This window comes from Thermobia domestica, chromosome 12, assembly GCF_964235325.1.
Source record: "Thermobia domestica chromosome 12, izTheDome1.hap1.1, whole genome shotgun sequence".
NCBI lineage: Eukaryota > Metazoa > Arthropoda > Insecta > Zygentoma > Lepismatidae > Thermobia > Thermobia domestica.
In genome coordinates this window covers 131,001,891-131,028,715 of record NC_137465.1, presented here as the reverse complement: position 1 = coordinate 131,028,715, position 26,825 = coordinate 131,001,891, and the positions used below count along the sequence as shown (strand labels likewise).

Sequence of the window (26,825 nt, the reverse complement as noted above, 5' to 3'; positions counted from 1 at the left end):
CTCTTGACCAAATGTGATGAGCAAGTATTTCAGCGAAAACTCACTAGATGTCGTGAGGATATACTTTGCTACATTACATTTGAAGTTTTTGTATTTTATAATTATAGGAATTAAGGGAAAAAAAAAGAAGATTAAAGATTCAAATATATATATTTTTGAATAATTTTAGGTGAAGGAATATTCATTACTATTTATATAATTATTCTGCATAATAATACATGTTTTATTTTATTTTATTTCAAGTTTATATTTATCTTTCAATATGGATTCAGTATATATAATGTACAGGGTGTTTATGGAAAATCGCCCTCTTACGAGGTCTAATTTGGTTTGCGGAGCAACCAAGTTTTTAAGGGGGGCCATGTAGCAGGACTCGATTTTCGAGGAAAGTAATTTGTATATTTTGATTTTATTTTATGTTTATGTCACAAAATCATTTATTAAGGTTATGGGAATTAAATGTTGTATATGCGAGTAAATGCAAGCTGCACAAAGTTGCTAATGTTTGTGTCAGCAGTTTATTGTAAACACATGTGTACAAGAATGTCATCGTTGAGAGTCTGGCAATGTAGGAAGGAAATGTTGACAATGTGTCTATCCTCACATTAGCCAGATTCTAGAAATTGTATAAAGTGAATCTGTAAGATTTCACGAATTTCATGAGATTACGGATGTACGGAGAATTGCTTAGAATCGGGAAATCAGAACGTGTCGAGGGTTGCAATTTTGAGTTTTGACACATGGAAGGAATTTGTCTCTCCATGTGAAAACGGTGTTGCACGTGCTGCAGCAGACGACAAGCAGACGACGGAGGTTGGACAAGGCGAAACAAAACTGGAGGACGAGAAGGTTTTGGGAGAGTCCTTTGAGAGTTCGTAGAGATTCGAGAGTCCTTTGAGAGTTCGTAGAGATTCGAGAGTCCTTAGAGAGTTCGTAGAGATTCGACAGTGGACAGTACTTCGAGATTCGATAGGAAGTCTATAGTAGAGTCTATGATCAAGTTACAGTGATCATTCTTTGGTTCGAGTTTGGAGAACCAAGTTCTATTCGAGAATCAGCCAGATGACAGGAGGAGAAAATACTTCATATTCCAAATCATCCTAACTACGTAGAACATCACGCCGAGAGTAGCATTTGAGAGGAGCCATACCTTAATGCTCATTTTCGTCTTCCACCAGCAAGGAGAGTCAGCTTAAAGGAGCCGAGGTCAACGTCGGAGCAACGAAGGAAATACACCAGTTTTATCCAGGTATGTGTAGCACCGATTCAGGATTCAAAAGCTCAATACTTGATCGTTTCTGTACCCGTCTGGCAAATGAATCTTAATATCCGTCATTACTAACGTTCTGAAATCTTACAGTACACTCATAAGCATTACGAAATACAGTGTTTTATTTTAATGAAGTGGACGTATCTTTATTTAAATTATCCCCAAATGAGAAACCTCTCGCAAATTAATATCAGAGTTTGTCCCACTCATTCTAGATGGTGATTGGAAGGCATCCAGTTACACTCAACTTTGCATCCCCAATTAGGCACTGAGTGGCTGGGTTGTCAATATATATATATATATATATATATATATATATATATATATATATATATATGTGTGTGTGTGTGTGTGTGAAACAACACAAAATGAACATCGCCTTCCGAGCGTATTGAAAATAACTCGTTACTAAATAACTAACACTAATGGCCTATAGAACCCGGAGGTTCAATGCCGCGTTCACAAAAGCTCTCCACTGACTTCTAAACTTGGCCAATTGGATCCAGTTTCTACTTTGTATTCCTTTCTCTGCGAGATCCATCTTAATATTGTCCTCCCATCTGCGCCTAGGTCGACAACGCATCTCCTTGTTTCAGGCCATTTTCGACGTGAAAGCTCGTGGACAAAAATCTTCCTACCCGGACTTTACTTTGGAATTCATATAAACATATCTTAATTAATCTAATTAGCTTTCTCGGTATTCCAAGTTCTGTAAGAACGTTGTATAATGTTTATCTCCAAACCGAGTCGCATGCCTTTCTAAAATCAATAAATAGTTGATGTACTGGAGTATTGTATTCCCACTTTTTTTCGAGTATTTGGCGAATGGTAAATATTTGGTCGATGATTGATCGATTTCGTCTAAATCCGCACTGATAATCTCCAATAATATCATTTGCGTATGGGGTCAATCTTGCTAATAGAATATTTGAAAGGATTTTATAGGATGCTGACAGAAGAGAAATGCCTCGATAATTACTACAGTCAGTTTTGTCACCTTTTTTGTGAATTGGAACAATGATTGATTCTTTCCACTCTTGTGGCAATTTTTCCTTGTTCCAGATAAGGAGAATGAGTTTGTGTATGTTGTTCCACAACTTTTCGCCTCCAGCTAAAATTAACTCAGCCGGAATTTCATCTACACCCGGAGATTTGTGTTTCTTTAATTTCTTTATAGCGGTTTCTACTTCTATTCGGTTGGGTTCTGGAATATACGGTTCTGCGGTGTGTATCTCCTTTTCTCCATGCATATTAGTTTTTGGCTTCGTGTTCAGCAAACCGTCAAAGAAATCTTTCCATCTATTTAAGATGCTATCCGTATCAGTAAGAACTGTTGCGTCAGCATTCTTTAATATATAAGCACGAGGTTGATAGCCTTTCTTAAATTCGCTGATCCCCTTATACATGTCCCGATTATTTTTATTTTTACTATTATCTTGCAAGTTCAATTTAATTTTAGCTTTCAAAAAATCGCGTTTCTTTGTTCTAAAAGTTTTGGATATTTCCCGCCTGATATCTGCGAAATTTTGTGTAGTTATTTCACTCGGATTTTGTAGCCAGCGTAATTTTGCCTGTTTTCTCTTCTCTGTTAGTTTAATGCATTCCTGGTCGAACCATGGTTTGTTCCTACGTATTTCCGCGTGTCCCAGCTTTCTTTTGCTTAACTTTTAATGCTATCTCGAATTTCAATCCAAGTATCCTCAATAACTCGTTACTAGCTGGGAGAATTTGCATTGGTATTTATTGTTTGGTATGAGCAAAGCTTTGCGAAATATATTTTGCATTTATGCCAAGTAACGAATAATATTCTATGTTTTCTGTAATCGCTCACAACAATATTGCTGTAAACCTGTGAATCGTTTGACAACAGTTAGAGCCTTTCTATTTGAACTGTGGCACAGCATAGGGTGGGAAGGAGCAGAGGTCATAGAAGTAGAGAACAGAACTTTGGTGAGAAAATGGAAGCTAGGGAGATTATGAAGGCAGGAGACTAGGTGATGAATTGGAATGCAGGATTCTCGATAAATAAAGAGTGGGAGAAGATTCTGCTTAAAGAGGAAGAAATGAAAAGAAAGAAGAAAGAAAGAGAAAAAATTAACAAGGAAAATAAGGATCATTAGAGGACAGAATGTATCCAGCGAAAAAAGTAAACTTTTAATTGGACACGTGTGCAGCTAAAAAGTGAAAGTGAAAGCCACACAAGTGTTACTTTTTAATGAAGGGGTGGAGCCTAATTAAAAGTTTATCTCCGGAGAGTATATATAAGTGATGACTAACTCGCAAGCAGTCAGAAGGAGTGGAAGTCTGATGAAGACATAGTTATTGGTTGAAACTGTTACTGTTTTTTTTTCATATTATCACATAGCCTTGCTCAGTGTGTTATTGTGTATTAGTTTAAAATAGCTAATATTATTCCTGTATACAAAAAGGGTGATCGTTTGATTTCGTCAAATTATCCCAATATCTCTTATCCCATTTTTTCTAAAATTATAGAAACCATTGTAAAAAACAAAAAAAAAAAAAGTATGTAAATATTTGTCTCAGCAAAATATACTTTTGCGGACTCAATACGAATCTATATCTGGAAAGTTCACTACTGATGCAGTTGAGTTGTTAATAAATAAAATATATGAAGTTTTTGAAAAGAAGGGTTTTGCTCTAGTGACTTTGAGATTTAAGTAAAGCATTTGACTGTATAGATGATGTTACCTTATGTAATAAATTAACATATTATAATTAAAAATAAACTAATCGCTGGGTAAAGCAAACCAATTTATTATTATAAAATTAATATCTTGTGACAGTTTCGCTAACTAACCACTTGACTTCATCAGATACTACAAATATAGTTTAGTTTATTTTTAATTATGGTATATAATAGACAAAGCTTGTATAATGGAGAATATAACATATTATGGTTTTCATAAAAGCAGATTGAACTTCATAAATGGTAGAAGAGCGTAAATAGGTAGTCAGTATTAACAAGATACGTTCAAATATCTTGGAAGTAAAACATGGAATACCACAAAATTCTGTTTTGAGTCCTCTATTGTTTTTAATAGTGATAAACTATATACACAAAAGAAAAAAAAAAGGAAATGAAAATTTTCAGTTTTACGCCCCAGGATAATGCCGGCTAGGCTAGAGGAGGAAACGGGAGAAATGAATGAAGTAGGAGGAAATGGGAGAACCCCGAGAAAACCCCCACACACGGTGTTTGTCCACCACAAAGCTTACTTGGCATGAGCTGGGATGGAACCAAAAACCCCATGCACCAGAGGTGAACACTACCACTCAGCCACCGCGGCACAACATAAACCATACACCTCTTAATATCAAATATTACACCAATTTCATATGCAGATAATACTACACTACTAAATACGAAGACAAGTTTTAAAGAAGTGCATACAGAAGCTGAAAGGACGTTAATGGAAGCAGCAACACAGTTTAAAATAAATTATATTGTATTAAATCAACACAAAGCAAAAGAAATAGCATTTAGCCTTAATCATTCTAATGATACGGAAAAATGTAAAAATACTGATGTTAAATTTCTTGGTATATGTTTAGACAGCCAACTAGCATAGAAAAACATGCAAAATATGTACTAAACTCTCCCAAGTAGCCTGTCTATTAAGAAGTCTAGATGACATAGTTTCATGAATATACGAGAAATTTATATTTTGGATCCTTTCATAGCATAATTCGATATGAGGTTTTGCTTTGAAGTAACAATCGCTACGTTTATGATATTCTAGGATGTTGCAAAAAACTGTTTGGATGGGGCATCTGGAAAAACAAAAAATGTAAACCGTTTTTTATGAAACTTAAGATAACGACACTACTAAATTTATGTATTTATGAAGTCCTATTTACACAAAGCAAAACCTTATAAATATGACACTCAAGGAGTTAGATACGTATATTGAATGGTGTAAAAAAATTGATGTATCTTTCAGTAGATTAATCAAAGTAAGAAACAGTTATTTAATTGTAGGACGATGTTGTTTAATAAGCTAACAAGCTCCATACAGCAGTTAAATATTTGCAAAAACAGTTCATTGATTGTACAGAAACTTTTTTTTTTAATCATCATTATTACGAAGTTTACTATTTTTTGTTATTACATTAACCATCACTAAATTTTGATATTATGATTCACTATTATTACTGATGAATAACCTTAATTGTTTGTATACTAGTTGAACGAGTTGGATGTTGTCTGTTACTTGTAAAGCTTAACGACAATAAAATATTCTATCCCATTCTATTTAAATAGGAGTACGACAATAGTTACGTAAGCATGACCAAGTTTTTCAGCAGAGCAAAAAATTCTGAGTTAGATACAGATAAAGATAATTTGGATAAAGAATAGGATCATTTGATACCTTGCATACACAATTACTGAGTTTTTTCGAGCACACACTTCATCTTAGATTAGAAATCTTGCAATTTAATTACCCTCATAATGAGAAAATTTTCTGCTTCAGTCAAAGTTTCTTAATGGGAAAAAATCTAATAGATAGTTGAGAAAGCTTAACAAAAATATGGTGGGCCGCGGTGACTGAGTGGAAGTGTTCACCTCTGGTGCGTGCGGTCTCTGGTTCGATCCCAGCATGAAAAGTAAACTTTGTGGTGGGCAGACACTGTGCGTGATTTTTCTCGGGGTTTTCCCGTTTTCTCCTACTTCTTTCATTCCACCATTATTGTGTGACTCACCACTATCACCTCCCATAGCCTCATGGCGAATATAGCACCTTCAGTGTTACTACATCAATTATATTGATAATTTTTAGAACCAAACTGCGCTTGCACAGAAGTAATTTTTCTTTCTTGCACACTGAACAGTGATAATCTTAACTTTATTTATATATATCGTATACACCATTTATAATGTATCACAATCAATATAATGGGAAACTTTTGGATGTTTTCACTATTATTATTATTATTATTAAGTTTAATGCCCCACGATTACACACGATTAGTGATTAGTGATGGTTAATGTAATAACAAAAATATAGTCAACTTTGTAATAATATTAACTCTTTAACGGGCAAAATTCCCTGCTGATATTTGGAGTGTACTAATTTTTTTCTCTGGTCGGAATGTGTCTTTCTATTGTAATTTTGAAGTCCATTTGATCGCATGTTAGGTCGCGACGTTAGAACGGTTGGTATATATATTTACCACCGTCCATTGAGAAACAACCTGCAAATGGTAGTTCCATAAATATCGGTGGTAAAATAATTTACCACATTTTTAATAAAGGAAGAAAGGTATTCAAGGATCATTGATTATAATTGACGTGATATATTTTTAGTTCCTTAAGCATGTTTACAAAGTTTACAAAGTATCCAATGATTACAAAAGCGGTTAGAGGTAAGAACACAATATTATAACGGAGTATGATAGGGATGGTATTCAACCATCATTGAGTATAGGCATGATTTATTTTTAGTTCCATGTCTTTGTTTAAAGAGCATAAATATGCCATAAATAGTGATTACAAAAATGGTTACAGATAAGAAATCAACATTGTAGCACAGTTTGAGGGAGACATTAGATTTGAGAGTGAAAGGAGTCAAAGCAAGTTTTGCATAATGCAACGTTACACTGCTTACATATAAAGTTGCTTCTCTTTCGTACTACAGAACGCAACCCTCCAGTATGTACCTTGAAAGGGTAAATGTTTTCTTACTTCAGAAAATCTTACTAAATAAAGGATAGTAATTTTGTCTGATGCAGAAGTATCTTTTCTGCTTATTGCAGTACCTGTCTTTAGCTTACTAGAAAAGTTGTGAATGAGTTCATTTGCTAAAATACTTCTGTACACTAAATTACTTATTGTCTTTTCTTTGGGATAGTGTAACAATAACGTTTCCTTATACAATACATAACTGCTGGCAATTGCCGAATCTAACATATAATAAAATAATTTTATCCATCACCTACGCGATTTCCATTGGACTAAGGAGTTGATCAAATTTGTCAACCATACTCATATACTTATTATAGTCTACAATGCTAACTGGACATGGCACTTCTTTCTTTACACTTTGTGGTGGACAAACACCGTGTGTGTGGGTTTTCTCGGGATTCCCCCTTCCCTCCCACCTTCTTCATTCCACCATTTCATTCATTTCTCATTATTACCGTCTCCTTTAGCCTAACCGGCATAACCATGGGACGTAAACCTCAAAGACTTCGTTTCATTTCTTTCTCTCTCACATTCCCTGTTCCTACATAACACATTTGTAATTTCGGTAGGATTGTGCATAGTGTTAGCTACTGTAATAGCACTTTTACCTCTGTCTTTCGAGCATATATTGCCCTTTAGGGTGCGCCTTCAAATCAAGGGCCCGAGGCAGAGCCCCCTTAGCTGCCCCTCTTGAGCATACATTTCATGCACTATTTCAAAAGCAAATCAATCTAGCTTCATCTAACATGTGAAGTCAGTAGTATGCATGATGAACCTGTTATTTACATTCTTCCTCATACATGGATTCATGGTTCGATCCCACCACGCGCCAAGTAAACTTTGTGGTGGACAAACACCGTGTGCGTGGGTTTTCATCGGGTTCTCCAGTTTCCTCCCACTTTCTTCATTCCACCATTTCCTTCATTTCTCATTATCGCCATTTCCTTTATCCTAGCCGGCCTAATCTTGGGACGTAAAACTTAAATATTTCATTTCATTTCCTTCCTCATACGTGACTCAAGACGTCATCACCGCCCCCCATTACCAATATATTTTGTTGAATTGAGTTGAGTTTAGTTTAGCGTCCTTCAGCAGCGAGGCTATATGAGACGTGGACCTATTGATTAACGTGGAATCCGAACCACATGATCTCCCGCCGGGAATCAAACCCGGGTCAATATATTTTGTGCACGGGAACTACAAAATTGCAAGTTTACACATGTTTGGCTGTGTTTCTGTTATCGTACCCAACATAATACTGTGCATATATTCATCATCTACGTGATTTCACCTCAGTGCATTTCTGCACTAAAAGACCAACAGCAACAAATTATAGTGCAAGGCATTTTATCAGCTATATTATCCTTGCGCCAGAAAACTTGTGACAGCGTTTGTTATTTTTCTATCGCTTAGTAGTTCAACTTTAGAAATACAATAAAAATATACTTTGTTAGAACAATGGAATGACGACAGACCCCATCAAATATCACAGTCATTTATGATTTCAAACAATACAGATCATGTCCGACCATTATCATAAATAGGCTACAAGCATAGGAAAATTTACAAGAAAATGAAATATACATGTAAGTGTTCCTAGTACTTTCTAGAAAATATATAGACACCTTTCGAACACCTACTTACTCTACAAACATCAGGAAAACTTATATAAAAAATGATCATCTTAAATACAACTTCTTTTCTGACTTTAATGGACCATTGTATATTATTTTACCACTTTTTGGCGCCAGTGGCGAAATACAAACAACTAACAAGGGTAAGAATACATACCACTGACCTCACTAAGACACTAGAGTTTAGTCAAATATCATTAATGGTCCGTGTGGAGTAAGTGGTAAATATTTATACCTGCCCGTTAAAGGGTTAATAACTAGAACAAAATAACAGGATAAAAATTACAACACAGTTTCTGTACAATTAATGAAATCTTCAATGAAATAAAATGAGTTCGATATTAACAAGTTATATCGAACACCTTCTTTTTGCAAACATTCAACTGTTGTATGGAGCTTGTTAGCTTATTAAACAACATCGTCCTACAATTAAATAACTGTTTCTTACTTTGATTAATCTTTTGAAGAGCACATCAATTTACTTACACCATTCAGCATACGTATATAACTCCTCCCTGAGTGTCATATTTATAAGATTTTCATTGGTGTAAATAGGACTTGATAAATACATAAATTCACTATTGTCATTATCTTAAGTTTCATGAAAAACGGTTTACAATGTTCTTTGTCAGATGTTCCATCAACGATCCTAAACATTTTTTTTCAACACTAGAATATCATGAACGTGACTACTACTACCCCAAAGAAAACAATTATGATATGAAAGTATCCAAAATATAAATTTCTCATACATTCATGAGAAATGTAAAATGAAATGAAATCTTCTAAGTTTTACGTCCTACGGTTATGCCGGTTAGGCTAAAGGAGACGGTGATGATGAGAGATGAGTGAAATGGTGGAATGAAGAAAGTGTGAGGAAACGGGAGAACCCCGAGAAAACCCACGAGAACGGTGTTTGTCCACGATAAAGTCCACACGGCGCGAGCTGGGATCGAACTCATGAGAAATGTGTCGTTTAGACTTCTTAATAGGCAGACCACTCGGGAGAATTTTGTACAAACATATTTGACATGCTTTCCCATACCAGTTAGCTGTCTAAACATATACCAAGAAATTTAACATCAGTATTTTTACATTTTTTCGTATCATTAGAATGATTAAGGCTAAATGCTATTTCTTTTGTTTTGTGTTGATTTAATACAAAATAATTTATTTAAACTACACCCTGTTTCAAAACGAATATATGTATTTCGAATGCATATATTTTATTACACTTTAGGACATACGAATATGAAATTTTACACACATATTTACCAACCTCTTAAGTTCAAATTAGAGACGTTTAATATGTCCTGCATCAGCGATACGAACAATATCACATCGATACTCAAATTCCTACCACACTCGGGCAAGCATGTCCTGCGTCACTGATGTTATGGCAGTACGGATCCGGTTCTTCAACTCTTCCAGGTTCTGGGGGAGTGGTGGTACATAAACGTTGTCTTTAACGAAACCTCACAGGAAGAAGTCACATTGTGTCAAAGCCGGTGACCATGGAGGCCAGCTGAGACATGCTAAGTCGCCAGCTCCTTGACGACCAATCCAACGGTTCGGTAGAGTTTCATTCAGATATTCACGCACTTGGCGACTCCCAGTTAGGGGATGCACCGTCTTGTTGAAAAATGAAGTTGTCTTCGTGCAGCCTCGGAAACAACCAGTTTTGTAACATAGCGAGATACTGCTGACTGTTAACCGTGTTTCCATTAAAGAAGAATGGGCCGTAAACAGATGATCGGGATATCACACAAAACACATTGACTTTGGACGAATCTCATACATGTTCAATGACTGCATGTGGGTTCTGTAGGCCCCAAATTCGGACATTTTGTTTGTTTACCTGACCACTAACACGGAAAGTCGCTTCATCACTGAACACAATGCGTTGTGCAAAAGTGTATCATTGTCAATAGCATCCAGAATCTCGTTACAAAATGCCACTCGTTTGCGTTTGTCATCAGGACACAGAGCTTGTAACAGCTGTAACTTGTACGGCTTCATAACCAACCGATGTCTCAAAACACGCCAAATTGTTGTTGTCGGCACTTGTAACTCCTGACTGGCACGACGAGTTGATTTTGAAGGACTACGTTGGAAAGCAGTTTGAATTCGTGCAACATTTTCTTCAGGAGCACGACGGGGGCCAGGATTCTTTCCTTTACATACATATCCTGTATCTACAAACTGTCGATACCATCTGCGAATGTTCCACCCATTCGGAGGATCAATTTGGTACCTGAACCTGAAACGACGTCTTTGCACTGTAATCAAGGAACTGCACTTCGCAAACTCGAGAACACAAAATGATTTCTGCTGCGGAGTAGCCACTTTAAACATATGACGGTTACCAAGCAAAACAGAAGACAACTGACATCTAGCGGCTATTAATATAAACTAGACTATGTATTCGTTTCTCCAATAGCCGAGCCGAGGCGCAGCGATCGATAGTTTGGACAAAATAATTCTTCATAATACGTATATTCTTTTTGAAACAGAGTATGTTGCTGCTTCCATTAACCCATTTTTACCTTTTGTATCCACTTCTTCAAAACTTGTCTTCGTATTTAGTAGTGTAGTATTATCTGCATATTAAATAGATTAGTATTGATATTAAGAAATATATAGTATATCACTATTAAAAACAGTAGAGACCGAAAACAGAACCTTGCGGTATCCCATATTTTACTTCCAAGACACTTGAACGTATCTTGTTAATACTGACTACGTATTTACGCTCTTCTACCATTTATGAAGTTCAATCTGCTTCTATGGAAACCATAATATACATGGCTTTGTCTATTATATACCATAAGTAAAAATAAACTAAACTATATTTATAGTATCTGATGAAGTCAAGTGGTTAGTTAGCGAAACTGTCACAAGATATTAATTTTATAATAAATTGGTTTGCTTTGCCCAGCGATTAGTTTATTCTTAATTATAATATGTTAATTTATTACATAAGGTAACATCATCTAACAGTCAAATGCCTTACTTAAATCTCAGTCACTAGAGCAAAACCCTTCTTTTCAAAAACTTCATATATTTTATTTATTAGCGACTCAACTACATCAATAGTGATCAATAGTGAACTTTTCAGATCCAGATTCATATTGAGTCCGCAAAAGTATATTTTGCTGAGACTAATATTTACATACTTGATTTTTTACAATGGTTTCTATAATTTTAGAAAATAATGGGATAAGACATATTGGGATAGTTTGACGAAATCAAACGATCACCCTTTTTGTATACAGGAATGATATTAGCTATTTTAATTGCAGTGGAAAAGATTCCTTGGAAAAAAAAAAATAAATAAATTATTAAAGCATATTGAACAGCTTTTATTATGTTATTAGATATTTCAAATATATCCTTAATGTATGGCGTTTTAAATTTTTTTTAACTACTTCTATGAAGTCATCAGGTCCAACATGGTTAATAATGAAAGAATACTGATTCATATTAACATTAGTGTCCCCATTTCTTTTGATAATTTCCTCTACAGAAGTAATAAATAAGTATTTAGAGAATAACAGCATTTATACGAAATGACTTTTTTTTTTTTAATTTTTGCTTACTTTGTTAATAATTTCGTAAACTTTAGAATGCGAATTGTAAGTTTTGTACGTTTTTCTTCCTCCATTTATTGAAAAGTTATATTTATTGGCTACTTTCTTCGATACATATATGGTATATAAAAGTAAAGGAAATGAAATTCATTCTAAATTATTATCTCTTGTCTCCTTAATGCCTGATTTAAAAGTTAAAATGTCTTTTCTTTTCTTCTAAGTGCCAAAATCATAACCATTAAAACTGTCTAAATGGTAAATAAGGTCACTTTTTTATTTAGTTCGTGTACACTTAAAACAAATCTATAAGCTGTAACAAATAGGTAAATCCAGGCGTTATACATTATTAAATTAAATTTCTTAATATATTTTGTAGTTATATTCATCAGTTTCTGCAATTTAATGGAAATCTACGGTCAATATATACATCTATAACAAAGTCGGGAAAACACCGAAAAGTAGATGAATTCTGATTGTTTTAACAGATGGAATGTTGTTCAACGTGCAAATTACAATGTTGTTAATCTCCCAGAAGCCCGTACGACGTCTTTTATGTCAGTAAAGTATTTAGTCCTGCTTACGTTTAACTCCTTGAAAATGAATCCCTACAATATCAGTATCTTGTAACAGCTGCTACTCGAAGACCAATACACACATTGAATTTACTATCACAGGCTAATACAGTAGAATGTGTAATGCCAGATAAGAAGGAACCTGAAGTCGGTACTGTTGTGATTAAGATTTGGTTCCCCTTGACAAGTAGGTGCATTATAAAAATTCTCCAATATGGAGGGGGGTGGGGTGCATGAAATGTACAAAATGTTACAAAGGGGGTACTCACGAACACGATTCCCTATCAACTTGTGTGAAGGGTAGAATGGCCACTTACAGTACTTAAAATAAAACTATTTATTCTAAGATTACTTTTGCATTACAAATATACAGTATAAATAGAAGTAAATTAAAGAGAAAAAAATATAGACTACCTTTTGGATTTCTCCATACATTTTCTTCAGTTTACAGTTTGCAGCTCTACAGTCTTCTCTAAATTTATAAAACTGTTCCAACTTTTTGACACAAAGTTCACACACTAAGTTCGGAAAGTCATCACCAACTGAAGCCTAAAAAAGAAGTTAATATTATATTCGCAAATATCACAATTTATCTTTTTATTTATTTATTTTTTTATTTTATTTATTTATTTTATTTATTTATTTATTTTTTTTGTACGTGTAGAAAGCTGTATTAACAATGTAATGAACTTTTATTAATAGGCCAATAATGTATTAAACTGACAGTATCATGCAAAAGCAGAGCTATATTTAGATGTTACTAATGATCTTAATTAAACTTAGATAGCACAAGGTTCTAAATCTTTATGTTTAATACAAAAACAATTCACTTAAACTCATAATAAACATCATCATACGCTTCCAGCTACTTATATACAAAAGGTTGACTGGGTTGTATCCGAGTGATTTTCGAAGTTATTCGTTGTTTTAAGCTTTCGTGACGAAAGTTCAATATGAATTTGAGAATGTGACAGTAATCTGACCCTGATGAGGCTAACAACAGGATCAGCGTAACGATCGTTGGTTTTAAAATTAAAACACAAGACGTATTACCTGAAAACCTTATATAGAGAAATGTTTTTCAGTGTACTTATTCTATGAAAAGCCGTGCCATCACTATCGGAGGACCACCAGCCTGACACCGTAATTTTCAATGCAACAAACTACACTGGAGCTCAAGCACTGGAACTCCATCGCATTCCTGCCAACAGTTTTTCCAAAGGCCATGTTATAAACGTCAATTTAATAGTCCAAACGTGCAGAAATCTACATTAAAAAAAAAAAAAAAAAAAAAATCACGCAAACATGTGTGGTCAAGAGGTATGGCTGAGACTTTGCCCATGTGCATCCACACTGATTTCTGTTGGTTCCGTGCCAATTAGGGATGTCTTTCGGACAGACTGGGATCATGATTGTTTCCTGGAATTAAGCATCATTAGCCTTTATGTTTCTCTCCACTTTAATATCTCCAACTTCCTCTCGTAACCGTATTCGGCAACAATCATGATTCTCTGCAGGAACTTTCTTGGCATTGTAGGAAAAACTCGGTATGTCTCTTACGAGAGGTGTCATTGTACGCAACTGCCCAAAGGTTAGAATTACATGTGAGACAGATGTAGGCTTCATCCAATGTTAGCACCGTTTTCCATTTTGATCATGGTAAGTGTGTTTCGAACAATCTGTCTTATGTTCAGCAATGTGGCGCAAGAGAAAGTTATAAAACCGCCCTTATCTACTACGCACCACAAGCCAACACGGTAACAAATGAAGTGGCTGACAGTAGATTGTGGCAGGTTTAATCTCCAGGTAATATCACATCGGGGTGGTAGCGTCTCTCGTCCTGCCACAAACGAATTCCACAAAGCACTTCAGATGACACTTTCGCTGATTTCGAACAAGCCCAGACCATCTCTGAGGAGACGAGTACCTCAAGTATTAACATTATGTAATTTCGCAACGAAATGTCATTTCTCCTGCAACTATTACAAAGGACAGTTATAAGTTTTGAAAGTTAGCACATGTACATTCTTTGCGGTGTCACGTGACCGAAGCAGCTCAAGCCGTTGAAGGTCATTACTAGAACAGGAATAAATAATAATAATAATAAAATAGTGCCCTGAGAGGTTCTACAATGCTGTGAGTGTGATCTGACAACCACAAAGATGAATGGAACGAAGTCTAATTCGAGATCTTTTTCTTTTATAAGTTCGAAGTGGCCAAAACGCCGTGGAAGCAACTCGAAACATTTGTTATGCAAAAGGTGAAAGGGCAGTTAAGCACAGTACATCAACCAAATGGTGTCAGAAATATCGCTCGGTAACAACATTCTCGCCTATCAGCCAGGTCAAATAGGCGAAAACCTTGGACTCGGAGATCGTGCGCCATGCCATAGAAGCAAATTAGACAAGCAGCATTCGGAGGTTATTAGATGAGTTTGGTATCTCGCTACTTTCATGACCCCCGCAAAAAGATCTGAAACTGCCGAATTGTGTGCCTTATGATTTCACTCCAGATTAAGCATAAGAGTGGATGTGTGGAAGAAACTCCTGGAAAACCTACATGGTCTGCGTTTCCTTAAAAGAACAGCGTATAAAGAAAATCGGATATTTTCCGAAATCCTAACACGCATAAGTAGTCGTGAACTGAGGGTCAGGTGTTCGGATTTTCCTTCACCATCCCCACGAAATCTGATATTACCCTGAGACATACATTCCTGTCATTCAAAACCAGAAATGTGCCGAACATTTCAGTTGCTCTCACAACCTGCTCGGATCTAGGCGCTTGTCTGTCTTCTACAGATTGTCTGACTGCACTGAATTCTTACAATTCAAAAACACGACAACGAGAAAGGCAATTGTTCCCGTAAACCTTTTTCAACATAAATCTTTCCGTTGAAGTTGTGGTAATGAGGTACCATAACACTAGTCTATACTTAGCAGCGTACCGCGCACATTGGCGATCGGTCGAGCTGGACATTTCTGCATGTGTTTCCAAGGTCATACGAAAGGCTTACCACTATGAAAATCTTTCGTGCAAAAACTAATTTTGCAGGGGGAAAAAATCAGTCCTGTTTCCTAATTGCGCGCATATACACAAAAGAAAAACTCACAGAACGTATATTACTGTATATTTATACGCAGTACGTACCTCTGACGAAATAAGAACTTGAATTTTCAGCATTATATCTTGTCTATATACTCGTCCTTCGTTGTCAGATATGCAAAAAAGCTTATTCGTTTTGGAACAACACAAGCGACACAGCAAAATATCTTCATCTTCCTCATCCAATTTCTGCATTATGCCACTATTTTGTTGCACGAGTGTCTCTCTATCATTTGAACTGTCTTGATTGTCTGAGAACAAAAGACTTACATTTTCTTTCACATCGGGAATGTATAGTGAATTTTCTTCTGAATCTTCGACAACCATCTCCTCCGTTTCAAGTTTTATCCACGAAGTTTCAATTGGGGCAGGCTGATTCGTTAATACATCTCCACTAGAAGATCCACATGAACTAAAGTAATCTGACCGAACGTGTACTGATAACGGAATGGCATTTGATTTAAGTTTGTATGTTCCATCTGCATTAACTAACAAATCTTGCTCAGAGAAATGTAAGGAGCAAACATATTTGGTCGCTAGCTCATTTATAGGAAGATGATTATAATCTTCTCGTCCAGAAATATCAATCCACTTCTCTAACCTAAAAATAAATAAATTAATTAGCTTTTACATATGTTTCGATATATATATATATATATATATATATATATATATTGCAACAATATTCCACTAAACGTGTTGCATGAATCTTATAACGGTTTCTCAAATTTCAAATTGCGCAAAAATAAAATTTTAAAAGTCAATATCATACTTGAAACTTTCATTGGTGTTCTTAGAGTATAAAGGTTTACATAAATTGTCAAAATGATAAAAAGGTAAAGGACCAGGATGAAAATATTTTTGGGATCTTCTTAAAGAAGTGTTAAGCAGATATTTCTGGCTACTTAAATTCACAAATATTCCGTTTGGAACAAGATATTTACTCTTAAAATTGGAATTCTTTTTCCACAAATATATTCGACAAGAGCAGTAAAAAATTAACAAAAGAAAATACACTATGGACGGATATTTTTCTAATTACATATGAGTTAGTACGCAACCAAGACAACTGAACACAATCAAAAAATGAAGCAGGCCTATCAGATATTAAAATCATTCTTCACTGTTCCTCACAGTTGTTTTATCCGAAGCGTGATATTTTTCATCTAGTATATGTTGCATACGGAAAGGTATAAAAAAATAAATAAATAAATAAATTAAATAAAAAATAAACATAACAGGCAAAAGAAATCAAGTAAAGCCGAACGAAGTACAGCTACAATTAAATTATTAAATTTATTAAGGCGTCTCTACATCGAGTGAAGTGCGTGAAAATGAACAGAAATGACGGTGTGTTACTGCTAACTGCCACTTTATTTCGTTTCAAAATGTATCTTTTGAATATAACAATCAATGTAAGAGAACCAACTGTTGGCTAGATTGCAAGTACCTGTATTCAAAGCACGCTTTTCGAATTTAGTTAAAAAAAACTAAAAAAATTTCATTTTTATGCCACTTTTGGTTTATATATTACTTTTACATATACATTTTGTTACATCACCTTTTGTGGCTGAGCAAACCTTGTTGGAGATTACACTTTTTTTCAAATCCAAGATGTGTTGTTTACTCTGGAATGTATGTTTCGAGAGACACACAAATAATTTTAACTACAGTATTCCTCGGCACCATTCTAGCACGTTCCTTCTTACTCCACACGAAGCATTTTATAAGTCTTTTTCTCAATTCTTTATTCAAGGTCCCACAAACAGACTTTCCTCCCTACTAAAGGCTTCTTTCGCCATTCCTATCCTTGTTTTTATTTCATGTTCGCACTTTATGTCATTACTAAGAATACTACCCAGATATCGAAAACTATTCACTTGTTCTATTTTCTTCCCCTCTTCCACTTTTATATTTTACACAGACGACTTCGTTCCAATCACCATGGCTTATGTCTTCTAGGCAAATGGTATAAGTTATTCAAGCTTACCTGTATAAAGCATCATTATTCTAACACTTCACTTACCGTTTTTTATCCCATACAGGATAGTTGAAAAAAGATACTTCGGAAGTTTTGGCTGAAGGACTGGCATTTATGCAGTCACGATAACTACACACTTGGTCAGCTCTGATCTTATCCGACCTGCCAAAATAGCATTTAAAATTACTAAATGATAATGTGTAAATTAACATATTTTCTAATGAGATTGAAAATCATTACCTATAACTATAGTAATCAATCTTATTACGAAAGTCAAATCAGATGTGAACATAAATAAACTCAAGAGGTATTCATTTGTTCTTTTATATTGTGATACAGATTTGTTTAAAAATAATACTAAACGTCGAGTTTTCGCTGATTGTTGTCATAGGATTAGTTACCCGTTGCTGAGACCCTTCTTTATACCACTAAAACGCTAAAAATCAACCTTTTACCTGATTGCAGCAAAATGTTTTTCTTCAGTTCAAAAAAGAAATTATTATTATTATTATTATTATTATTATTATTATTATTATTATTATTATTAATAATAATAATAATAATAATAATAATAATAGTACACTGTTTGCTTAATCTTATTTTAACTCAATTTAACTTCCATTTCTCCTTTTTCTTTCCATGTTACCAAGTGTAATGATAAACATTTTTGAACATACGACTTTTAATCTCCAATTTTCTGCTTCCTTCAGTTCTACAGTACAACTTTAGTCAATACATGTATATATATACGAGTATAAAGTCCTAATAGAAGTAAAATAGCATTTTGTTGCTTGTATATTCAGAAAATATATATATATATTTTTTTATGTTGGAACATTAAAATGATAATTAGTCCCGAAGATAATTATAAATGCAATTTAAAAGAGATTTAAGAATTAAGAGACATATTCAGTGGGTAGGCAAAACAAGTAATCAGTATAATCTGAAACACATAATATATACAATATACTACGATACCTGATCCAAAAATAATTTATTTAAAATTACTATTATTATTTAGGAGCGTTAAACCGACTAAGCACTGTCACGAGAAAGGTTAAATAAATGGAGGATATGATTGATAGGAATTAATTATATAGGTAATAATAAATTATTAACGTATCTCTAGCAGTAAATACTATTTTTTTCAAGGTTTCAATGCAGGTCTTCACAATATACAATCTTAAGTTCTTCTTCTTCTTTCGTGGTCTGTAAGGACGGTGAAAATGCTAATGATGTTTTTCCAACTTTTGTCCAGATTGGCTACGTTAGAATTTAATTTTGATTCCTTCGTTCTACTTTTTTTCGTTTTCTTTTTTTTTTTTCATTTTCACTTTACTGATCTTGTTTTTTTTTAATATTTTACGTAATTTGAAAGGAGTATTGTTGGGTCATAGTATTACTTGTCATCACGATTAAGTTTTTTTTTTCCAGCCTAGTGTGTGTGTGTGTAGTCCTTTTTATCATGCTTATATAATTGTCTAGGAATGTGCATAAGACTACTTTGACACATACGGAATCTAGCGTATATTACTTTTATAGCCTATAAAGATATTCTTTACGTTCTTTGAGGGCACTAATGGTGAGTGTAATGAAAAGCTTATTTCAGTGGTTCTATCATTATTATTACAACATAATATACACAAAAGCAAGATCAGTACTTTTTGAGTTAATTAATCAGACTGCAGACTGCTCTGCAGTTATCTTAAATAACAATACAGGCGAACACGTTGACAAAATCTTATTTATCCAAATACAATAATTTCTTACATAATACTGAAAAGAAAATTCTATTTTTTATATTCATGTTTCAGGGTGTCTACTAAAATTTCAAAACGAAATTTCGTGACTTTTCCATGACCTTTTCTTTCCCAAACCATAAAATTTAGTAACATTCTCAAGAGCGAATTTAGGTACGAATTGGGCCGAATTTTCATAGATGCGATAGAAGTGCGCTTTGCTTGTGATTTGGTAGCGTCTAAAGCCGATCACAGACATTTTTGGTGGTGAATTTTGACGTTTTATAGAACAGAATTTTCCGGTCTACACTTATATTTGTAGAGATTTTAAAAAATCGTGACCCAAAAGCTAAATTTCTGACTTTTTCTTGACTTTCATGAGCGTTGTCTGATTTCGTGACTTTCTCATGACTTTCGTGCTTTTTTGTGACCGATAGACACCCTGTGTTTGCATCCTAAGGTATTGTGTGGCCTACTACACCTCTAAGATCAAAGGTCACACTGTGACAAACGGGTCACAGCGTCAAATAAATCCATGATGAGATAAGAACTATATACAGGAACGACTACCCATCTTACGATACTGTAGTGAGATAAAAAAAAAAAATAAATAATAAATAAATCTATTATATAAAAGAGAACGCACAAATCCTTTGTTAGCTCATCACGCTAATACGGCTGAACCAATTTCTTTCATTTTTGGGGGGTTATTAGGATTTGGACCCTAGATGGTTTTTATCATATCACTTTAATTTTTAATTACCAGTGTCTTGAGATAATTGACCATTCAAGTGTCCATAACGTACAAATCCTTTCTTAGTTCATCATAGGTATAAAAATAAACGTATTTATATGCAACCCGCATGACCGTGTCACTCGGCGGGTTAACATAAATGACAGGCGATATAATGTTAACATTTACTGCAAGCATATTTCACGGGTATTAAACACATGAGATATGGAGTTGTGCATTTAAATTTTCATTTCAACCCAGCGAAGCGGGTAATATATGCTAGTAAATAAATAAATAAATAAAAAAAAAATAAAATAAAATAAAGAAAAAATCTCGTCACATGTTCCTGAAAACCAAGCCAAGAAGTGAATGACCTTTGCACACAAACGATAAGCTTAAAGAAGAAAACTGATCATTCCATCCTGGAAAACCAGGGACAAATCAACAAAATTCATGTCTTAGTTACGGTAGTGTTTCGTAGGACGTTGAATTTCACGTTTTCTCAACCCTCAATAGAAGCAAACATAGGACAATAGAGACAGATGCAGACTCTATTGAAGCAAAGTGAAGAGTGAAGAGGATTTTAGGTCATGAAGTAACTGTGGACGAATTTGGGTCTATCATTGTGAAGAGTATGAAGCATATTTTCTCCTTACTCCCACGGCTAGAGTACACACATCGGCAGGAAAGAACATGTTGTTAGTTTCTTAGAACTGTCATGAGGTCATCCTTGTAGAGTTCTTCGAGAAGGGTTGATCATCAATCATACATACTACTCACCCCTTTCGAAAATGTTGCGCAATGCCGAAGAGAAACGCCGTGCTATGTTCACTAAAAGAGTCCGTCTCCATGCCGAGAATCACCGGATCATTCATCTCAAGGTGCGGGTAATGTGAAGCTGAGCCGTGTGGTTATGAAATATCGCATTCGGCCTATTTCTCTGATCATTCTAAGCCTGAAAATGAAAACGCTTTTCATCATCCTGTTCCTGAAGATGAAAGGTCCATTGCACATTGCGTTAACGATACTGATGACATCATTCAGGAAGTGGGACTGGCTTTTGACGCGATCTGAAGACTTTAATAATCAAGGGATGTAAAGTATGAGGAAATGCAGGAAGACTTTTTTTTTTTTTTTTTTTGATAGTACAGAAGATGGAACTATCAGAAATCAAAACTGACTATGACTCATTTCCTTCATAGTTATAATTAAGACCTAATGATTCTCCCTCGCACTGTATGACAAACAATACGAAAAAAAGATTTGGAACAGCAAAGAAAATTCCCGTAGGCAATGTTTATCTTATGTCTCTGTAGACCATACTACTGAAGAAATTGTCCATAGAAAAGATATAATTATCTGAAAAATAGGTGTGCCTTTTCAAGAAACAACTACTCTTATAAATGCTTAGCCGAAACAATAGTCGCTTAATTATTAGACTTCTAAACTATTATGCATAATTGTCGGGAATCTCATAGTCCATGTCCGTCTGAACATTCGTTTATTTGTATGCCTGTTGAAAGGTATCAGACCAAAAACAATTAGTGATAGCGATTCAGTGTCACAACAATATTTCCATGTCCTCCGTTTACCTTCTATTCGAATCGGAAGTGGTATAAATCCAGTTTCAGATTTCAACATTTATACAACAGTGTCTCAAGAAAATATATAACCACCCGTAACACTCTATTCAAACCGGAAGTGGTTGAAATTTACAACTAGTGCTTAGGGTACCAATATTAATTTACATAGAGCAAAAATGGTTAAGAGATATCGAGAAGTGTTCCTTTCAAAATCAAATTCGCATCTCAAGAATAGGCTCCATTTCGTCTATTAACTCCACACTGAAACCGGAAGTGGTAGAAATCAACCGTTTCCGTTTTCAACGTTGATAGCCATAGTACATAAATTGCAATAGATAGCGGCAAGCAGTTTTTGAAATCGACTCAACGTCTCAAGAAAGGATACCATCTTCACCACTAAAACGTGAAGCGGTTAGGTGATTACTAGTACATCCGGTTTTAACGTTGGTCACCATACAACTAAAATGGTAATACATAGCAATAAGTAGGTTTTTCGAATCGATTCAGCTTGTTAAGAAAGTATAACATCTTTATCCGTAACACATAACTGAAACTGAAATTGGCAGAAATTTAGTAGTACTTCCGTGTTTAAATATTGATTTTTCATAGAGCCAAAACGGTAAGAGATTTGAAAATTATATATAATATATTCCGCGTCCCAAGAATAGGATCAGTAATGGATATTGACCAGTTTTTTGGAACAAATTCAGCACCCAAAGAACAGGATCTATATCCTCTGCTAAAACTATTGAAACCGCAAGAGGTAGAAATCAACCGTTTCCAATTTCAACGTTAATCACATTAGAACAAAAACAATTAGATATATCGAGAAGCGGTTTTTCTTTTAATCTATTCAGCGTCTCAAGAAAATATACCATCTCTACCTGGATTACGCTACTAAAATCGGAAGTGGTTAAAAATTTCTTGTACTACAGGTATCAGTATAGATCACTGAACGAAAACGGTGTTTTTATTTGATTCGATCTCTTATAACAGGATATCATCTCCACTCGTAGTACTTTACTAAAACCGGAATGATAAAAATTCACTAGCACTTTCATTTACAACCTTTATCGTCATATAACTAAATCAATAATATACAGCAATAAGTAGCTTTTGGAATCAATTCAGCTTGTTAAGGGAATATAAGATATCCGCCAATAACACTCTATTAAAACCGGAAATGCTAGAAATTTAGTAATACTTCCAATTTAGATATTACTTTCCGCAGAGCCAAAACGGTAAGTGATGTGGGGGAAACTTTTCTTTTGAGGAGGGGAGAATCGATTCTGCGCCCACAGAATACGATCATTTTCTCCATTAAAACTATATTCAAACCAGAAATGGTAGAAATCAACCATCTCCGGTTTCAACCTTGATTACCATAAAATATAAACAGTCAGATACATTGAGGAGTATTTTTTCGGGATCTATTTAACATCTCAAGAAAAGATATCATCTCTCTTTACTAAAATCGGACGTGGACAAATATTTTGCATTTCCGGTATCAATATTGATCTTCACTGAGCAAAAGCGATAATAGCTATCGAGGAGAGGTTTTGCGGAATAGATTCAGCACCCAAAGAACAGGATCGATATCCTTTACAAAAACTCTATTGAAACCTTCAAAGGTGGAAATCAACGGTTTCCAGTTTCAACTTTGATCGATATAAGAAAAGAACGAAAATGATCAGATACATCGTGAACCGGTTCCTTCGAATTGATTCAGCATCCGAAGAAAAGATGCTATATCTACCCAGATTACGCTAGTAAAATCTAAAGTGATTAATTGTACTACAGGTATCAATATTGATTACCACTGAGAAAAAACGGTAATAGATGACGATAAGATTTTATTATTTTTTAATCGACTCAGCATCCGAAGAAAATACAAGATCTCCACCCGTAACATTCTTCAAAACCGGAAGTGGTTGAAATTTACTAGCACTTAGGGTTTCAATATTAATTTAGAAAGAACAAAATAGGAAAGATATATATCGAGAAGCTGCTGTTCTTCATCTATTCAGCGTCCCAAGAATTGGTTTTATCTACCCCGATTAACCTCCACTAAAACCGGAAGTGTTAGAAAGCAACCGTTCTCAGTTCAACGTTGAAGCCATAGAACAAAAACTATAATGGATAACTATAAGTGTCTTTTTGGAGTCTATTCAACATCTCAAGAAAGGATATTTTCTCTATCCGTATTATTCTTCTCAAATCGAAAGTAGCAAAAGTTTACTAGTACTTCTGGTTTCAATGTTATAGAACAAAAATGGTTATAGGCAGAGACAAGAGGTTACTTGGAATCGATCAGTGTCTCAACTAAACACACATCTTCACTGTAACATTCTATTAAAACTGGAAATGGTAGAAATTTAGTAGTATTTCCGGTTTCAATATTGATTTACAAACAGCTAGAGCCGTAAGAGATCTCGACAAAAGGTTCTCTGGGATTGATTCAATCTCTTAAGAATACGGTTCATCTCCTTCATTAACCCTCTATTCAAACTGGAAATAGCAGAAATCAACAATTTCTGGTTCGCCAACAAAAGCGGTCAGATATAACAAGAAACGGTTTTTCAAATCGATTCAGCATCTTAAAATAAAATAAATAAATAAATAAAACGGATTATTCTCAGAATTGGTTAAACTTTCTTGTACGTGCAGTTAGCGGTTTTCTGGAATCGATTTAGCGTCCCAAGAATAGAGTTTATCGCCTCCATTAACCATCTATCCAAACCAGAAGTACTAGAAATCATTATTTCCGGTTCCACTCTTTATTGCCGTAGGACAAAACAGCAACAGCTAGCGACAAACGTTTTATTTACGATTGATTCAGCGTTTTGTGAAAATATTCCCTTTTCTGTATCTTTTGTACGACCAGAAGTGGTGAAATTTACTATTTAACATGGTTCATGTCTCACTATTTCGAAGCTCTATTGTGGTCAACATTATAGATCTGCTTTAATATTGAATTCGTATAATTTGGAAGTTTACTGTAGTTTAACAAGTGAGTTTTGTTTCACAGTTGTGATATATTTCAGTTCAGTGCTATATTTTCACTGTACGGTAGCAAATTAATGAAGATTCACGTCAGTAGTCATTTTTTTCTTAAATAGCTTCTTCGGACATAGTTACTTGGCACGTAATATTGGTTATGCACTACTACTACTTTGCACAATTCTCGCTCTTTCTTCTTCTAACTTACGAGTAATCTGTTGTTTCTCGGTACAGGACTATTTTTTATCTTTCCTGAGACCTCCTCCTAGTGTATGATTATTATGCCCACCTTTGGTGCTCGTGGTTCTAGGTTCCTCCCCATGTAGTAAAAGCATTGAACGAATCACGGTCGTTCGGATTCCACTTTTTACCTGTACGCCTATGTCTCAGTACTGTAGAGGGATTCTACATTTTAGCAAACAAAAAGTATCTTTCGTGCGTGTCTACCGTATTGAGAACATGTGTCACAGTAGGAAGTAGTCACCTGCTGTCTAGTGTCAACTTAGCAGTAATTTGGCGAAGGTATATTAGTGTTCTTATTTTCAGGGCATCTTTGAGACGTAAATAGGTTTCGGATTTTGGCCCGATGGTTTTCAACCGAAGATGGCAAGCCACCTAAAACTGGCCATCGACTGCTTATATGACAACTATAACCTAAATTGGTTAACCGATTTCTGGACACCCAGACGAACGACATGATGCAGGGATTCTAACCATGGGAGTAACCAGAACAACTGGAACCAAGAATGGTAATAAGGCAATTGGTGGAACGCTTAGGACGGGTACTCCTATGACCAAGCAGCATCAAAAGAATTATCTGGAATCGAACACGCAATATTTTACAACACAAATGAGAACCTAAGTTTCAAATATCAAACTATAACTATACCTGACAATTACCTTAGTATTATGTTCCATATATATCTTGATCTCATAAAAATATAAAAAAAACTGAATTAAAACATTTCAATTTCATCAATATTTCTCAGCATTTATTATACCTATTATGAATATAAAGTGCTTTTAGAAATAATTCTTGATGTACATTGTATATAAAATAGAAGAGTAAGGATGGGGTGTGTGGTCCCTGACTTGATCCCAGCTCGCGATAAATGAACTTTGTAGTGGACAAACACCGTGTGCTTGACTTTTTCTCGGGGTTTCCCCATTTTCTTCCACATTCTTCATTCCACTATTTTCATTCATTCTTATCATCACTGCCTTCTTTACGCTACGCGGCATAACCATGGGACGTAAAACTGCAAGATTTCATTTTCATTTCATTCAGAAAAGTAAAGCACCTACTAAACTTAGTATTCCAGCTCTACGAACTCTTTATCCCCGTAAACTTATATACACAAGAATAATATATACCCATTTCTAAATATAACTACGAATTATTTAATAGAAACTCCTAGTAACGTAACTCTCCTAAACTTCGATACATGCTCTATAGGAATATAGAATGAGAATTACTAACTTCGTCACTTCTTTGAATTTTATTTTAATGGTTACTTATATTTAGACTATCACTACGCATGCACCGCACAAGCAAAAAGCTAGTTAATTTTACATGGTTTGCTTGCATATTTACGTAAATCTATGCACCTACCTCTTACTTCGACTAGTATAGAAAATCAAACTTTAGAAATAAACTTTAAGCCAAATTTAGTTTGAATTTGTTTTCAAAGTTTAAGATCATTGTGTAAAACATGATATAATTCGTCACGAGCTACACTAAGCACACAACTGATGGCTAAATGTTTTATTCTTTCTGTTCCGAACTTCGTACTGAACTTCTGAACTTTTTCGCAGATTAAATACAACAGAGGAATTTTTATTACAATTATTCTGATTTCATAATGGCAATAACTACAGAGTATATAAATGAAATATGCCTACTGAACAAAGGCCTTA

General features: G+C 34.7%; 1 protein-coding gene across 2 annotated transcripts in view; it reads right to left on the bottom strand.

Moving 5' to 3' along the window:
• Positions 1–26,825, bottom strand: part of LOC145666661 (uncharacterized) — a 67,092-nt gene that overhangs the window by 14,931 nt on the left and 25,336 nt on the right. For both annotated transcript variants that reach the window (XM_081734120.1, XM_081734121.1), the window contains exons 4-6: positions 17,899–18,015; positions 15,918–16,473; positions 13,185–13,319 (exon numbers count right to left, since the gene is read on the bottom strand). In XM_081734120.1, coding sequence (XP_081590246.1) covers positions 13,185–13,319; positions 15,918–16,473; positions 17,899–18,015 — 808 coding nt within the window. The remainder of the gene's footprint in view (positions 1–13,184; positions 13,320–15,917; positions 16,474–17,898; positions 18,016–26,825) is intronic.